The sequence below is a fragment of the Rhinopithecus roxellana genome, chromosome 5 (assembly GCF_007565055.1).
Source record: "Rhinopithecus roxellana isolate Shanxi Qingling chromosome 5, ASM756505v1, whole genome shotgun sequence".
NCBI lineage: Eukaryota > Metazoa > Chordata > Mammalia > Primates > Cercopithecidae > Rhinopithecus > Rhinopithecus roxellana.
The window spans coordinates 11,332,773-11,351,869 of NC_044553.1; the positions used below are offsets into that span (position 1 = coordinate 11,332,773).

A 19,097-nucleotide genomic window follows, 5' to 3' on the forward strand; every position below is an offset into this window, starting at 1 on the left:
AATATCATTAAAATGACCATACTGTGTCTGCAGCAATCTTGGTTCGCATCGAAGTCCCAGCACCAAGAAAAGAAGAAAAGAAAAGAAAAGAAAAGAGAAAAGAAAAGAAACTATACTCTCCAAAGCAATCTATAGATTCAACACTATTCCTATCAAATTAGCAATGTCATTTTTCACAGAATTAGAAAAAACTATTCTAAAATTCATATGGAACCAAAAAAGAGCCCAAATAGCCAAAGCTATCTAAAACAAAAAGAACAAAACTAGAGGCATCACATCACCCAACATCAACATCAAACTGTACTTCAAGGCTGGAGAAAAAGAACATGGTACTGGTGCACAAACAGAAACACAGACCAGTTGAATAGAATAGGGAACCCAGAAATAAAGCCACACACCTACAACCAATTGATTGATCTTTGAGAAAGCTGACAAAAATAAGCAACTGGGAAACGAATCCCTACTCAATAAATTGTGCTGAGGTAACTGGCTATCCACATGCAGAATGAAACTGGACCCTTACCTATCACCATATGCAAAAATTAACTCAAGATGGATTAAACACTTAAATGTAAGACCTAAGACTATAAAAATCCCAGAAGAAACCGTAGCAAGTACCCTTCAGGACATTGGCCTTGGTAAATATTTCATGACTAAGTCCTCAAAAGCAATTGCAACAAGAACAAAAATTGACAAGTGGGACCTAATTAAACTAAAGAGCTTCTGCACAGCAAATAAAACTACCAAGAGTAAACAGGTCAGGTGCACTAGCTCACATCTGTAATCCCAGCACCTTGGGAGGCCAAGGCAGGAGGATTACTTGAGCCCAGGAGTTTGAGACTAGCCTGGGCAACAAAGGGAGACCTGTCTCCACAAAAACATTTAAAAATTAGCCAGGTGTGGTGGCATGTGCCTGCACAATCCCATTTACAATAGCCATATGCACACACACAAAATACCTAGGATATATCCAACCAAGGAAGTGAAAGATCTCTACAAGAACTACAAAACACTGTTGAAAGAAATCATAGATGACACAAACAAATGGAAGGACATTTGCAGATCCTGAAGTGGGAGGATCATTGAGCCCAAAAAGTTGAGGCTACAGTGAGCCATGATCACACCACTGCACTGTAGCTTGGGTGACAGAGTGAGACTATGCCTCAAAAAAAAAAAAAAAAAAAAAAGACATCCTACAGAATGTAAGAAAATATTCGCAAGCTATGCATCCAACAAATATCTGATATCCAGAGTCTATAAGGAACTTAAAAAAAAAATCAACAGCAAAAAAACAAATATCCCCATTAAAAAGTGGGCAATGGACATGAACAGACACTTCAAAAGAAGACATACAAGGCTGGGAACGGTGGGTCACACCCATAATCCCAGAACTTCGGGAGGCTGAGGCGGGTGGATCACTTGAACCCAGCAGTTTCACACCAGCCTGGGCAACATGGCAAGACCCTATCTCTACAAAAAATACAAAAATTAGCCAGGCATGGTGACGCACATCTGTAGTCCCAGCTACTCAAGAGGCTGAGATGGAAGGATCCCTTGAGCCCGGGAGGTTGAGGCAGCAGTGAGCAGTAATTGCACCACTATACTCCAGCTTAGGTGACAGAGTAAGACTCAAAAAACAAACAAAATAAAAAACCGCGGCCGGACGCGGTGGCTCAAGCCTGTAATCCCAGCACTTTGGGAGGCCGAGACGGGTGGATCACAAGTTCAGGAGATCGAGACCACCCTGGCTAATCCGGTGAGACCCCATCTCTACTAAAAACTACAAAAAACTAGCCGGGCGAGGTGGCAGGCACCTGTAGTCCCAGCTACACGGGAGGCTGAGGCAGGAGAATGGCGTAAACCTGGGAGGTGGAGCTTGCAGTGAGCTGAGATTCGGCCACTGCACTCCAGCCTGGGTGACAGAGCCAGACTCCGTCTCAAAACAAACAAACAAACAAAAAACCCGCAATGAGTTATACCATCTCTCACCAGTAAGAATGGTTACTAAAAAGTCGAGGCTGGGCATGGTGACTCAAGCCTATAATCCCAACACTTTGGGGAGCCTGAGGTGGGAGGACTGTAGGAGTTTGAGACCAGCCTGGGCAATATAGCAAGACCCTGTCTCTATGGAAAAAATAATTAGCCAGACGTGGTGGCATGTGTCTGTAGTCCTACCTACTCAGGAGGCTGAGGTGGGAGGATCACTGAGCCCAAAAATTCAAAGTTACAGTGAGCTATGTTTGTGCTATTCCACTTCAGCCTGGGCAACAGAGCGAGACCCTGTCTCAAAAAAATGTAGGGGGGAAAAAAAAGTCAGAAGAGGAAAAGCTTAAACATTGTAGTGGGGATGTAAATTAGTTCAGCCACTGTGGTAACCACTTTGGAGATTTCTTAAAGAACTAAAAATAGAACTACCATTTGATCCAGCAATCCCGTTACTGAATATATATCCAAAGGAAAATAAATCATTCTACCAAAAAGACACATGCACTCGTATGTTCACTGAAGCACTATTCACAATAGCAAAGACATGGAATCAACCTATGTGTCCATCAAGAGTAGGTTGGATAAAGAAAATGTGGTACACAACACACCATGGATGCCACACAGGTTTTACTTTTTTAAGTAAAACCAGTTGAATACTTAAAAAAGTAAAACCATGTACTTTGCAGCAACATGGATGCAGCTGGAGGCCATTATCCTAATCAAATTAATGTAGAAACAGAAAACTACATACTGCATGTTCTCACTTATAAATGGGAGCTAAACACTGGGTACACATGGACATAAAGATGAAAAAAAAAGACACCAGGGACTATAAGGAGGGGAGAGAGGGAGGGAGGCAAGGGATGAAAAACTACCTATTGGGTACTATACTCACTACCTGAACGACAGCTTCAGTTGTACCCCAGACCTCAGTATCATGCAATATACCCTTGTAACAAACCTGCACATGCACCCCATGAATCTAAAATAAAAATTAAAAATTTTTAAAAATGTTGGCCAGGCATGGTGGCTCATGCCTGTAACCCAGTACTTTGGGAGGCCGAGGCGGGCAGATCACGAAGTCAGGAGATGGAGACCATTCTGGCTAACACAGTGAAACTTCATCTTTACTAAAATTATAACAAAAAAATTAGCTGGGCATGGTGGTGGGCGCCTGTAGTCCCAGCTACTCGAGAGGCTGAGGCAGGAGAATGGCGTGAACCCGGGAGGCGGAGCTTGCATTGAGCCGAGATTGCGCCACTGCACTCCAGCCTGGGTGACAGAGAGAGACTCGGACTCAAAAGAAACAAACAAAAAAAGTTGGCCAGGTATGGTGGCGCATGTCAGTAATCCCAGCACTTTGGGGGTTAAGGCAGGCAGATCACTTGAGGCCAGGAGCTTGAGACCAGCCTAGCCAACATGGCAAAAACCCATCTCTACTAAAAATACAAAAATTAGCTGGGTGTGGTGGTGAATGTCTGTAATCCCAGCTACCCGGAAGGGTGAAGCACAAGAATCTCTTGAACCTGGGAAACTGCGCTACTGCACTCCAACCTGGGCAACAGAGCAAGACTGTCATCAAAAAAAAAAAAAAAAAAGAAGCATACTCACTCACATTCATCAGTTTGAGAATTCTTAGTACTGTTAGTATAAGTTGTCAAAAAAGAGAAAAAAGTCAGGCATGGTAGTGGGCACCTGTAATCCCAGCTATTCAGGAGGTTGAGACAGGATATTGCTTAAGCCAGGAGACCAGCCTGGGCAACAGAGCAAAACTCCATCCCAAAAAAGAGAGAAAGATGATGAAATGCCTAATACAGGTTAAGTGTTTATTAGATATTGGTCAGAGTGAAGCAGAACATCCACTATCATTAGAAAGACTATAATCTGTATCTACTCTGATAAATGAAAGGTTGCCTTATATGGTAACAGGTCAATGGGTAAGGACTGTCTAAACCTGTTCTGAGTAGGCTATATAAGGCATTCAAACACACCCATCATGAGTAGTACTCTTGCAACTGATTTACTAAAAAGCTTTCATTAATCACAGAATGATTTACATATATAGGACTCTTTCAACTTATGTACTCCAATTTATTTGTTAGAAAAGCACTGGAAAACCATGACTGCACACTATAAATACCACTGGCAAATTTTATATTTTCATAAAGTCATTTAAAAAGATGAAATCTCTTGTTGAATGCTTACTAATAGTCATCCATTTAATTTATAGTATAGCCTTTTAATCAGGACATTCTTGAAGGGAGATACTAAGTAGAAGCTAGACCCTTGGGCTTAAAAATTTTATAAATATCTTCCAGTATTATCAAATGCCCACTAGTGTAATTAGAAAACAATAAGTGACAATATCTAGTATTCTTTTTCAAACTACTCAGGCCCCTTTCTTGTGAGATTCAAATACCTTCCCTTATTTTTTTTCTGACTATACAATAAAAATACAAATGTTTTTAGAGTTCCAATTTTTTTGAACATACAATCTCATTTCTTTCTTCCTTCTCTCCTTTTATGATTTTATAAAAAATCTAGTTTTCACCACACAGTATGAGGTGGCAGTGCGAATACCTAAAATTTCAAATAATCTTGTGGCAATTCTGTCATAAATCTCTATTTACAAGAATCACTACTTTACTAGTCATGCAAAATGAAAAAGAGCATGTACATTCACAAAAGATGAGTCCAAGAACATATATATGTACATTAACAAAATTAGAAGGAACACTGGGAGTAATGTTAATTGCCTAAACATTTTTTTCTAAAATATCATTTTACATGTTTAAATGTTCACATGTTTAAAAACATTTTACAGCTCACTTCATTGATTTACACATAGTAAGCAATTATCACAAAGAAAAAGGAAATATTGAGTAGGATTTTATTAACAGCTACTTTCTAAGCCACATTTACATCAAAGTAGAGCACCAGTTTGCATTTTTTTATCCTTTCCTTAGCTTTAAAGACTTGAACTAAAAAGATGTTTTCTCTGTTAAATATCCCTGTCATAGAAGAATTCAAGGGAAAAACAAACACATTTAAACTGCTAATTTGGTGGGTTTTGGAATTCGATGGAGTTTCCTGGAAACTATGTGCATAAACCATCTGGAAGAGGAATGTTAAAAAAAAACAAAAAACCAAAAACCTGGTTTACTAAGAAAACAGAAGTGGCTGGGCACAGTGGCTCATGCTTGTAATCCCAGTACATAGCGAGGCTGCGGTAGGCAGATTGCTTGAGCTCAGAAGGTCAAGACCAGCTCCGGCAACACAGCAAAACCTCGTCCCTACAGAAAATACAAAAAATTTGCTAGGCACGGCAGCATGCACCTGTAGCTTTAGTTACTCGGAAGGAAGGCTGAGGACGGAGGATCGCTTGAGCCCAGGAGGCAGAAGTTGCCCAGACTGGAGTGCAGTGGCGTGACCTCAGGTCCCTGGAACTTCTGTCTCAAAAATAAAATTACTTCAGTTTGTTTCAAATTGACCGCAAGACCTGTTTTTTTATTAAAGAAAGAGGTTAAAAAGGCCAAAATAATCAGGTGTGGTGGCTCACACCTATAATATCCCAGCACTTTGGGAACCAAGGCCGGCAGATTACCTGAACTCACAAGATCGAGACTGGGCAACCTGGCAAAACGCTGTCTCTACTAAAAATACAAAAAATTAGCTGGGCATGGTGGCACACGCCTGTAATCCCAGCTACTTGGGAGGCTGAGGCACGAGAATGACTTGAACCCAGGAAGCGGAGGTTGCAATGAGCTGAGATTGTACCACTGCACCCTAGCCTGGGCAACAGAATGAGACTCTGTCTCGAAAAAATAAAATAAAAAAAAAATTAAATTAAATTAAAAAATGCTAAACTGGAGAAAACTAGGTCCAGTGTCCAGATTAACCTTGCCCCAGCCAGCAAATTTTGCTTTTTCTTCTATGTTGGACAGAACTTTCTTCTGCATTTGAGGGGACTTTGCTCACATCTCTTTTGAATCACTTATTTGGGAGTAGCATAATGACTTTACAAGCCTACCTCTTCCAGGCCACAGTCTCATTTATCTTTGTGTGGTATAGCACATCTAATCGGTACTATAATAAATGCTAATTCAGTGAACGCAACTACAAAAAAAGTCTAGTTTTCAAGCACATTAAATAACTCTTAAGAGTTCTGAAAAACTAAACATAAAAAGAAAGAAGGTCTTTGTTGGTAGAGAGCAAATTAGACTGTAACACAGCAAAATTTATTAACTCTCAGTTATGTATTAACCAGTAGTATCATGGAAAAACCTTTAGAAGAAACAATACTTGGTAAACTGAAGTTCAATTCAAAAGGGGGTAGGGATGACACCAATACAGATCAGTAATTTCTCATATTCATAATTTTTTCTTTTTTTTTGAGACAGAGTTTCGCTCTGTTGCCCAGGCTGGAGTACAGTGACGCAAACTTGGCTCACTGCAACCTCCACCTCCTGAGTTGAAGCGATTCTCTTGCCTCAGCCTCCCAAATAGCTGGGATGACAGGCATCTGCCACCATGCCTGGCTGATTTTTGTTATTTTATTTTATTTTATTTTATTTTATTTTATTTATTTTATTTTATTTTATTTTATTATTTTTTTTTTTTGAGACGGAGTCTCGCTCTGTCACCCAGGCTGGAGTGCAGTGGCCGGATCTCAGCTCACTGCAAGCTCCGCCTCCCGGGTTCACGCCATTCTCCTGCCTCAGCCTCCCGAGTAGCTGGGACTACAGGTGCCGCCACCTCGCCTGGCTAGTTTTTTGTATTTTTAGTAGAGACGGGGTTTCACCGTGTTAGCCAGGATGGTCTCGATCTCCTGACCTCGTGATCCACCCGTCTCGGCCTCCCAAAGTGCTGGGATTACAGGCTTGAGCCACCGCGCCCGGCCGATTTTTGTAATTTTAGTAGTGACAAGGTTTCACCATGTTGGCCAGGCTAGTCTCGAACTCCTGACCTCAGGTGATCTGTCTGCCTTGCCCTCCCAAGGTGCTGGGATTACAGGTGTGAGCCACCGCACCCAGCCTCATATTCATCATTAAAGGAAAATAGGAAAATTTTATATTGACAGACAGAGTTTTGCTGTTGCCCAGGCTGTCTGCAAACTCCTGGACTCAAGTGATCCTCCTGCCCGTGTCTTTTAAGTAGCTGGGATTCAGGTGTGCACCACTGTGGCAGGCTCTCAAATGAATTTTTAAAAATTATTTTTCACAAAATGTACTCTCTTTTAAAGGATCTCTGAACAAAAAGAAAGCATAAATACTACTGAGTTGGGTTAGAAAATGCATTTAAAGTGAAAAGAATAAAGAGATATCACTAAGTCACTTGATCTTCACAGAAATTCTGTGAGATGAGTACACTCTGGTTTTAGAGATGAGGAAACAGTGGCACAGAGGGTTTAAAGTGTAAATAACACACCAGGGCTACTGAGCGAGGATTTCAGCCAGGATACCACAAGCAGGCAGTGTGACTTGAAAGCTCGAGCTCTGAACCGCTAGGCCACACTGCCTTTACAGAGAAGCATGTGATTTGCTATCTTTACCACAAACAATGAGAGCAAACAGAAGCATTAAAAATGCAAATAAATACGAAGATGAATTTATTTCTCTTTTATTTTAGAGACCAGGTCTCCTTATGTCACACAGGTTGGGGTGCAGGGGCTGTATAACCTTGAACTCCTGGGTTCAAGTCATACCCTTACTTCAGCCTCCCGAGCAGCTGGGACTACAGGCATGTACTACCATGCCTGGCAGGGTCTCTCTATGTTGCCCAGGCTAGTCTCAAACTCCTGGCCTCAACCGATCCCTCTGCTTTGGCCTCCCAGTGTGTTGGGATTACAGCTGTGAGCCACGAAGCCTGGCCAAAGATGAATTTCTTGCTAGCCAGAATAAGCAAGCCTCTTTAAACAACAGCAGGCTACTAAAAAGTGATTGCAGAATTTTACTCCCTGAACTTCCAAGTACCGCTATCCACAGAAAGGAAATGAATCATCTCTAAATATGCCTACATATCAGCAAAACTGGTGTGAAAAGTACAGTAAGCCATACTGAGAAGTGTAGCTTCCAATCTTTGAAAAATATTTAAGGCTATATACCAAAAAATAGTAATAATAAATAAATAAATAAAGGTTCTACCAAAAAAAAAAAAAAAGAAAGAAAAATATTCTTATTCAAGTTTATTATTCCAGCATAAAGCCAGGAAAATATGAAAACATTCTGCAGTTATCAATTTATCACGTAATATACAAATAAATACATTTCTATCAACAGGACTTTTTAATCTTCTCAGTGCTTCAAATGCCTACTGTGTAAGATTCCCCTCAGTAATTCAATTATTCTACAAGTTGGTCTTTACAGGAGAAGTATTTATTCTTTCAATCTACTTATCAACTAACTCCCTTTGTTCCTATATTTTAATACAAAAAAATAAGCTTTTTTTTTTGGCCAATAAATAGGTGTATACTCTACCAAATTACTTTAATCTTTTTGGACCATAGTTTTCTCATATGTAAAAATTGGGGAGAAGTGCTGAGGGGGAAGAGAGGCAGCAAATAGACCAAAAGAACTTGGTAGTTCCCATTCTTTTATTCCTGTAGGGCTGCTGAGCTATTATAAAGGGTCTAGGAATGCACACAAGCACCATGAATTGTCTGTAGACCAAATACAAAAATAGTTTCCACTTTACATACTAAAATTTTCACATGTATGCAGATAATGTGATTTGTAAATACAATTTTATATTAAAATAAAATTTGTAAGTCTACAGAAGCTTACGTTATCATGTCTGTAATCCCAGCACTCTGGGAGGCCAAGGTGTGAGGATCACTCGAGGTTAGTTCAAGAAAAGCCTAGGGAACATAGCAAGACTGTCTCAATAAAGAAATATTCTTTATTAGCTGATACTAAATGTAGAGTTACTAGAGCTACTATCATTTGCAGGCATGAATTGTTCAACATTGAAAAAGGACTCTTGTTCAAGTCTAGCCTGGATAACGTAGGGAGATCCTGTTTCTAAATAAATAAACAAAAGGGGCTCTTATATTTGAAAATGTCGGGAACTACTAGTAGAGATGGGTTCTAAAATCCTTCTAAATCTAAAAGCTGTAATTTAGAGTCCATTATTTCTTTATCCATTATTGAATATAACAGTTAAATGTTACTAGCTGTAATTATCGTAGTTTTTAACAAGTTAAAATTCTTTACAAATCTTAAATAAAAAGCAGGTAAAAAATGTGTCCCAAAGGGTTGTGCGGGAAAAAAAAAAAAGCATGTAAGAAAAAAAGCCAGCTGGATAAATTACTAAGGCTGTGAAAACTGCAACTGATGAAATACTTGTAATATTAAATTAAATGAAAAAGCAAAATTATTCATTGCAGATGACTAATTTCATATATTGCAAATAAATAATTTCATATACCTCCTTAAGATAATGACATTCACTAACAAAATGAACAATCTTACTTGAATAAGCATTAGGCAGAATAGTAAAAATCCTCATAGGTTCAAACCTTAACCTACTATTAAGACAGACTGTGAATTCTTTAGTTCAAATTACTAAACTAACTAGATTCCTGAAAACGGACTTGCAAGAAATCCCTGAGAACAACCTACACTATAAGAACTATTAAAAATAGTGAATGTGGCTTGGCACAAGGCTTATACCTACAATCTCAGCAGTTTGGAAGGCTGATGCAAGAGGATCAGTTGAGGCCGGGAATTTGAGATCAATCTGGGCAAGATGGTGAGACCCCATCTTTACAAAGTATTTTTAAAAATTAGCCAGGTGTGGTAGCCTGTGCCTGTAGTTCCACCTACTCAGGAGACTGAGGTGCAAGGATCACTTGAGCCCAGGAGTTCAAGGCTGCAGTGAGCTATGACTCTACCACTGCAATCTAGAGCCAGTGACACCCTGGCTCTAAAATAAAAAGAAAAAAAGAAGTTAATAAATATACATAATCTGATACTAAATATATCAACTTTAGAATGTAATATTCAGTGATTACAACTATAAAGGCAAAACACACAGAAAAAACCAGCAATTCCTCTGAAGTTCTCTACTAATTCAATTCTGCATTCTCTGAGACTATATGTCTTTTCTTCTCAAACATCCCACAATGCCAACCACTGTCTCTAGAAATAACTGAATTCTGCTTCATGATCTGCCAACAAAACAGAAGCCAAAAACAGAAGATAGGAATTTGTTACCTTTCAGCTACCAAATCTATCTGCATTTGTGCCTATTTTTTTCCCTTCTACAACTGATAAAATGTCTATTTTCCTATTTTAGACAGCTGATCTAAAAACAACTACTTTTTTTCCTTTTAAGATTTCATTCCTTTCATTGGATCCTTCTTTTAAATTGTCAATCTTACCTACTTTACTAAATTCATTGCCAAAAGATTACAAAAATGCTGTAGAGCCACCTAAGCTAAAAAATCCATTCAAAGACTTTTTATCCTCCCTTAGGTGCCACCCCAAATCTTTGCCTCTCTTCACGCCAAAGTTCTTTTTTTTTTTTTTTTTTTTTTTGAGATAGGTTCTCTGTCGCCTAAGCAGGAGTGCAGAGGCGTGATCACAGCTCACTGTAACCTCAAACTTCCTGGGCTCAAGTGATCCTCCCCTCTCAGCATCTCAAGTAGCAGAGACTATAAGTGCACGCCAACATGCATGGGTAATTAAAAAAACATTTTTTGTAGAAACTGGGTCTCACTGTGTTGCCCAGGCTAGTCTCGAACTCCTCCCACCTTGGGCTCCCAAAGTGTTGGGATTACAGGTGTGAGCCACCTCGCCTGGCCCAATAGTCAAATTTCTTGATAAGAGTTATCCACATATTCTACTTTCATTTCTTTACCTCCCATGCCCACCCCAATCTGGAATTTAACATTTTATCACTTTTATCAGAGTCACCATTAACTTCCATGTAGCCAAATTAAGAAGTCTTTCTTGGGTGCAGCACACCAACATGGCACATGTATACATAGGTAACAAACCTGCACGTTGTGCACATGTACCCTAGAACTTAAAGTGTAATAAAAAATAAATAAATAAATTTAAAAAAAAGAAGTCTTCTTGAACTTCTGGCCTTATCTGATTTAGTTTATTGAATTGCTGCTTTGTTTAAAAATTCAATTTATTTAACTTTTGAACTAGTAATTCAAAGTTACATGCTCAATTTACATGCTTAAAAAGTATAAAAATGAATACAGAGAAAAGTTTCCTATACTATCCACTGAGTTTCTTTCTGTGAGGTAACTATCATTGTTAGTTTCCTTTTTATTCTTCTAGGAATTCTTTTGCATATGTAAAGCAAATACAATTACATATTCTTATTCTTTCCCCACTTTTACACAAATGGTATTTATTTCACTTAACACATCTTGCAGATTTTTCTGTATCATTACATAGTGTCCTTATCCTTTTTAACAGCTTTGTCAAGATATGATTCACATATTGAGTTCACAGAGAATGTACCAGCCATATCATATGGTAAGTATACAATTCAGCCAGGCTCGGTGGCTCATGCCTGTAATCCCAACACTTTGGGAGGCTGAGGCGGGAAGATCCCTTGAGCCCATGAATTTGAGACCAGCCTAGGCAACATGGTGAAACCCTGCCTCTACAAAAAGTAGCTGGGTGTAGTGGTGCGTGCCTGTAGTCCCAGCTACTTGGGAGGCTAAGGTGGGAGGATTGCTTGAGCCTAGGATGTCACTGCTGAAGTGAGCGTGAAGTAAGCCATAATCGGGCCACTGTGCTCCAGCCTGGGTGACAGAGTGAGACTCTGTCTCAAAAAAAAAAAAAAAAAAAAAACAGTACGTAATTCAGTGGTTTTTTGTATATTCACAGAATTGTGCATCTATCACTACTAATTTCTGAACATTTTCATCACCCCAAAAAGAAATCCCATGCCATGCCCAACCAATGTATTATTTCTTACACGTGCCAGCAGCGATACTTCCCAAACTTTAATGTGCACACGAATCAACATAAAATACTATTAGTCCAGGGCCAAGTGTGATGGCTCACGCCTGTAATCCCAAAACTTTGGGTGGATCACTTGAGGTCAAGAGTTCAAGACCAGCCTGGCCAACATGGTGAAACCCCGTCTCTACTAAAAATACAAAAATTAGCTGGGCATGGTGGCACATGCTTATGTAATCTCAGCTACTGGGGAGGCCTGAGGTAGAAGAATCGCTTGAACTCAAGAAGTGGAGGTTGTAGTGAACTGAGATCACGCCACTGCACTCCAGCCTGGGTGACAGAGACTCCATATCAAAAAAAAAAAAAAAAAAAAAAAAATCGGCTGGGTGCGGTGGCTCATGCCTGTAATCCCAGCACTTTGGGAGACTGAGGTGGGCGGATCATGAGGTCAGTAGATTGAGACCATCTGGCTAACACAGTGAAAACCCCTCTCTACTAAAAATACAAAAAACTTAGCCAGGCGTTGTGGTGCGTGCCTATAACCCCAGCTACTGGGGAGGCTGAGGCAGGAGAATGGTGTGATCCTGGGAGGCGGAGCTTGCAGTGAACCGAGATCATGCCACTGCACTCTAGCCTGGGCAACAGGGCAAGACTCCGTATCAAAAAAAAAAAAAAATTCTATTAGTCTTTCCTCCTATTATAATAATTAAGCAAAACATCTCAAAAAGCAGCTTCATTATATATTTCAATTCTCAACTGAATATATATTCAGTTTTATTTTCATTTTTACTATTATATTGATTATTATTTTATTAAAATAAAAGACAATAATAAAAGATGAAATGCCATGTTTAACCAGAATTCCTCTCCCTGTGTGGCTGAAATGATGGTAAGGTCACCCTAATTATTTCTATTTCATTCAACATGTTTCAAGTAAAGCAAGTGACTGAAAACATCAGAGTGAATATGAACAAATTCCTAATTTAGTGACTATAGAAAGAAAATAATTGGACTAAGATAAAAGACAAATACACTTAAAGAGCCTCACAAAAAGAATTTCAAAATACTTTTAAAAAAGAGTCAACTTCAGACTTCTTTTAATAGCCTACCTTAGTTGCTGGGGATTTTCATGGATACCAACCACCCAGTAGTGATCAGATTTTCCTTTGCAGTGCTCTCTTGTATTACACACAGGAGTCCATGTATTACCAAGTCCTCTGTTAAGCATTCGAACAATTCCTTCTGAATCCACGTAACAAGGGGTACCTAAACACCAACAGAAAAAGAAATCACTTGGAGACATAGCTACATGTTGTTAAAGAAACCCTATTTCGAGGCGGAGTTTGCAGTGAGCTGAGATCTGGCCACTGCACTCCAGCCTGGGTGACAGAGTGAGACTCCTTCTCAAAAAAAAAAAAAAAAAAAAGAAACCCTATTTCAAATACATTATACATACCAAGGATTCAACTTTGCTTTCAAAAGCAAAACACAAAACAGAAGCAAATAATCTAAGATTATTTACTGTAAAATTTCATTAACCATAGAGTAAGACCTAACAGAAAAAAGAAAAAAAATTGTATTTGATATGACTAAAATTTACACAAATAAAGTGAAAAAACTGAGTTTCAGTGAAAACTATGCCACCTGCTGGAAGACAATAATAATTTTATTTACTTATTTATTTATTATTATTTTTTTTGAGATGGAGTCTCACTCTGTTGCCCAGGCTGGAGTGCAGTGGCATGATCTCGGCTCACCGCAAGCTCCGCCTCCCGGGTTCATGCCATTCTCCTGCCTCAACCTCCAGAGTAGCTGGGAGTACAGGCGCCCGCCACCACACTTGGCTAACATTTTTTTGTATTTTTAGTAGAGACAGGGTTTCACCATGTTAGCCAAGATGGTCTCGATCTCCTGACCTCATGATCCGCCTGCCTCGGCCTCCCGAAGTGCTGGGATTACAGGCGTGAGCCACCGTGCCTGACCGATAATAATTTTAAAGCCAATTTTAGTAAAAAATTAAACATGAATGAGAAGGTTCCCGGTTGAGAAACATTTAGAAAAATGATCAAAACCTGATACAAGGTGATCTTTATGAAATTTATCTTTAGTACTCTTCTTTCTCTCTCTTCTTTTTGTTGGCCTTGTTACTATTCTGTCCCCAACTACTGGGTAAGCAATTCTTACCTAGTAAAACAGAAGCATTCTTGTTTTCCACCTATTCTGCTTCCAACTCAGGAAATCTGTGGCAAATTACCTGATTATCCCTTTTCTTATCTGTGGCTTCATACCCCCCTTACTCTGCAAACATCAGTTTCCTCAGGGTCTGGATCTAATTGGTACTTGGGAGAAAAAAATCTATACAAATGGAAGTTATCAATGGTTCATATTATTAAAGCCTGAGTGACTAACATCAAAACAGAAAACACATCTAGAAATAGTTGATATTTTAAAGAGAAAGTGGAGTTTCCAGCAATGTAAATGAAGAATATGAATCTCCAAAAAGAGAAATATTTAAGTCCCCATGAGACAGGGTTGACCGGTGATTTAAAATAAGGTACTCCTGGGCCAGGGGCAGTGGCTCACTCCTGTAATCCCAGCACTTTGAGAGGCCAAGGCAGGTGGATCATCTCAGGCCAGGAATTCGAAACCAGCCTAGCCAACATGTTGAAACCCCATCTCTACTAAAAATACAAAATTAGCCAGGCATGGTGGCACGTGCCTGTAGTCCCAGCTACTTGGGAGGCTGAGGCATGAGAATCACTTGAACCCAGAAGACAGAGGTTGTAGTGATCTGAGATCACATCACTGCAGTCCAGCCTGGGTGACAGAGTGAGACTCTGCATCAAAAAAAAATGCAAACACAAAAACAAATAAAATAAGGTACTCCTCAGTGTGTTTCAGATCATCTGTCATAAGCCTCTAGAATTTGGTCTAAAACAGCACTTATCCAAAATAAATATCATGTGAGCCAAAAGTGTAATTTTTAATTTCATAGTGCCACATTAAAAAAGAAAAACGGCTACATACCATGTATCTGAACAACAAAAAAATTAAATGAAAAAATTTAGGCTGGGGGCAGTGGCTCATGCCTGTAATCCCAGCACTTTAGGAAATCGAGGCAGGTGGATCACCTGAGGTCTGGAGTTCAAGACCAGCCTGGCCAGCATGGTGAAACCCTGTCTCTATTAAAAATACAAAAATTAGCCAGGTGTGGTGATGCAAGCCTGTAATCCTAGGTACTCAGAAGGCTGAGGCAGGAGTACTGCTTGAACCCAGGAGGCAAGAGGTTGCAGTAAGCTGATATTGCATCATTGCACTCCAGCCTGGGCAACAGAGCAAGACTCCTAATTTATTCCTTAAAAATATATATATATATTTAAATAGAGATGGGATCTCACTATGTTGTCCAGTCTGGTCTTGAACTCCTGGGCTCAAGTGATCCTGCTGCCTCGGCCTCCCAGAGTGCTGGGATTATAGGCATGAGCCATCATGCCCAGCCAAAAAAAAATTTTTTTAAAGAAAAAAAGGACGCCCTGGGGCCTATTATGGGGAGGGGGGAGGAGGGAGGGAGTGCATTGGGGAGTTATACATGATATAAATGATGAATTGATGGGTGCTGACGAGTTGATGGGTGCAGCACACCAACATGGCATAAGTTTACATATGTAACAAACCTGCACATTATGCACATGTACCCTAGAACTTAAAATATAATAAAAAAAAAAAAAAAAGAAAAAAAGGGTGAAGTTAATGTTAATAATACATTTTATTTCATTGAAGGTATCTCAAATATTATCATGTAATAGGTAATCAATGTTAAAAAATTGTTGATTTTTATATTTTTTTCATGGTAAGTCTTCAAAATCCAGAGTATTTTATACATACAAGCACATCTCAGCCATATTTCAAGTGCTCAATAGACATACATACTAGTTATTGTAATAAACAGTGAAGTTCTAGAAAATTCTAAGTTTTGTGTATGATCTTCTGGAAAAGACACAATTTATTATTGGTTTGTATCACCTCCTTGCTATTTAATAAACTTTCAGAAAAATATATTTCCCTCTTTGTAAGTTTTCTAATGAGAATTCTCATGAAGAGAGATCTTAGCCGGGTGCAGTTCCTCACGCCTGTAATCCTAGCACTTTAGGAGGCCAAGGTGGGCGGATCACTAGAGCCTAGGAGTTTGAGACCAGCCTGGGCAACATGGCAAAACCCTATCTCTACAAAAAATACAAAAATTAGCTGGGCACGGTGGCATACCCCTGAAGTCCCAGCTACTAAGGAGGCTGAGGTAGGAAGACTCCTACCTTGAGCCCAGGAGGTGGAGGTTGCAGTGAGCTGAGATCATTCTACTGCACTCCAGCCTGGACAACAGAGCCAAACCCTCTCGCAAAAGAACATAAAAATAAAAGCAAGATCTCGTACAGAAAATAATGGCTACCTTGCCTAAAGATTACAGTTCCCAGTTCTGCCAACATATTAAAATAGAAATTTAAAATATAAAATAAAGATAATTTATCCTTAAAGAAATTAATTAGGAATAAAACAATGGAATAATTTTCTTCTTGAAGAATATCTTAACTCTTTATATTATACTGTTTTTTTTAAACAAATTTATCTTGCCTTCAGCTGAAAACCCAATCCATGCAAGGTAGGATTTCCTTGTAAGAGGAAGAGGGTCACCATGCACAATTTGTCTTTTCTTTTTCCCCAGCTCTAGCAGTTGAACTCCAAGGCACTGATCCCCATCAAATCCTGTACCTAATGAGAAAATGTAAATATAAATCAGGCATTAAGTTATCCAACTATAATGCAGTCCACATTATTTTCTGTGAATTGATTTTGTGGTAAATTACTAGACTGACTAGCACTACTTTTTATGAATAACCCATCTAACTGAGGCATCATTCAGGTATTAGAAACAGAGTAAGATGTTACATGGATTATTCACATAAAGTCCTTATAAGTGGGCATTTATTCACTCAAGAAATATTTACAGAAAGATTACTGTATGCCAGCATTGGCCTAGATCCTGGAGCTACAGCAATAAACAAAGTCACTGCTCTCATTAAATTCAAATTTCAGGTAGAAGACAAATTAAAAAACACAAAATGAGCAAAAAACGTTATCAAAAAGTTAAAATAATGTGATACAGAATGTCAGAGTGGTTTGTTAGACTGGTTAGTCAGAAGCGGCCTCTCAGAAAGTAAAGTTTAAGCTAAGACATGAACTGCAAGCTGGAGCCTGCCATGCAAACATTAGGGAAGGAACATGAAAGTGGATGGAGGGAACAGCTAATGCAAAGTCCTAAGGCAGGAAGAATAGAGGGCTCAAAGAACACAAAGAGGCAGTATGGCCAGAACATGGTAATGAGAAACAATGGTAAGAGATGAGGTTGAAGAGGCAGGCAAAGGTCAGATCATACGGGATCAGTACATCACCTTGACAGCTATCAGAAGTTTGACTTTGGCCAGGCGCGGTGGCTCAAGCCTATAATCCCAGCACTTTGGGAGGCCGAGACGGGTGGATCACGAGGTCAGGAGATGGAGACCATCCTGGCTAACAGAGTGAAACCCCGTCTCTACTAAAAAAAATACAAAAAACTAGCTAGGCGAGGTGGCGGGCGCCTGTAGTCCCAGCTACTTGGGAGGCTGAGGCAGGAGAATGGCATAAACCCGGGAGGCAGAGCTTGCAGTGAGCTGAGATCCGGCCACTGCACTCCAGCCCAGGCGACAGAGAGAGATTCCGTTTCAAAAAAAAAAAAAAGAAGTTTGACTTTGATTTTAAAAGTGAAGGAAAGTCAGAGAGATTTGAGAAGAGGAGCATGATCTATGTTTTTAAAAGATTACCTAGGCTGCTGTGTGGAGAATGGGCTGTGGAAGGCAAGAATTGAAGCTAAAAGACTAGTTAGGAGACTACTATGATAGTCCAAGAGATGACATCTAGGTTGCATTAGCAGAAGAAATGAAAAGAGACAAATTTAGAATGTGTTATTCCATAGAATTGACATGATGATATAATTTTACTGTTGGAGTTGATGCTGGGGAAATGGAAAAAGAAGAATCAAAGATAATTTTCAGATTTTTGGCTTCAGCCACTAGATTGTTAGTAGGCCATTTACTAAGATGGGGAAACTATGTAAGAAGCAAGTTTGGAAGGAAAAAAATCATTTTTTTTATTGTGAGTAAATTAAGTGTGAAATGTTTGTCCAAACTCTAAATAGATTTCAAGTAGGCAACTGGATGTGTAAGTCTGGAGACACAAGGAGAGGGTAGGGTTGGTGCTATCAAAAGTCATAGACACTGAGATGTATTTAAAGCCATGGATTATGATAAAATTCCCCAGGGTGGTTTCTCAAACTGCATTTTTTTGACCTATGAGTCATGGAATCAAGTTTAAGTTGCAACTAGCATTTTAAAAAATGAAATAAAAAAATTTAAACTGAAATCAAAGAGTAAACATTGTCTATGAGACTTTTATTTCAGTTACATTTGCAGATATTTATAGAACAGTTATATAGAATATATTTCTTTTCTTCTTTTTTTTCTTTTTAAAAGAGAAACAGGGGCTTGCTATTGTTATCCAGGCTGGTCTTGAACTCCTGGGCTCAAGCAACCCTCCCGTCTCGGCTTCCCAAAGTGCTGAGATTACAGGTGTGAGCCACCACACCTGGTGTAGAATCTATGAATCTATGTCTTACTGTGGCAAAGCAGACAAAAAGACTGAAAGACCCTGACCTAGAGAGTAGTAGAGAAAAAGGGGATACACTCCAGCTAAAAGGTAGAGCCAACAAAAAAGTAAAAAGGGAGTTGCCAGTGAGGAAAAATATTGAAAGTATGATGTCACAGAAGTCATGAGAAAAGGTATTTTCAATGGAATTATTTTTTTTAAAAGCACAGAGATTATCAGTTACCTTGATAAGACCAGGCTTAGCATAGTGATGGGGACTAAAGAAAGACATGAGGGGAGGAAAAGGAGGCAGCAGCTTTTAAAAAGTGTCCATTCAGAGTTGTTTTGGCCCTTCCTACTAGGAGTTATTTTTATGGAATTTCAATGCTGAAAGTTCTCTGGTTGTGCTTGCCAAATGGTAAGATTTAGACATGGAAGTAATCAAATTCCACCTTGGAATTCTCTCTATAATACAGTTCTATTAAGAAAACATTTTCATTTTTATTGCTACTA

At 39.2% G+C, this 19,097-nt stretch overlaps 1 protein-coding gene across 3 annotated transcripts in view; it reads right to left on the reverse strand.

The window, feature by feature from the left end:
- The window catches only part of WDHD1 (WD repeat and HMG-box DNA binding protein 1), an 83,681-nt gene that overhangs the window by 22,001 nt on the left and 42,583 nt on the right, over nt 1-19,097 (reverse strand). For all 3 annotated transcript variants that reach the window (XM_030929776.1, XM_030929775.1, XM_010372042.2), the window contains exons 15-16: nt 16,539-16,676; nt 13,022-13,178 (exon numbers count right to left, since the gene is read on the reverse strand). In XM_030929776.1, coding sequence (XP_030785636.1) covers nt 13,022-13,178; nt 16,539-16,676 — 295 coding nt within the window. The remainder of the gene's footprint in view (nt 1-13,021; nt 13,179-16,538; nt 16,677-19,097) is intronic.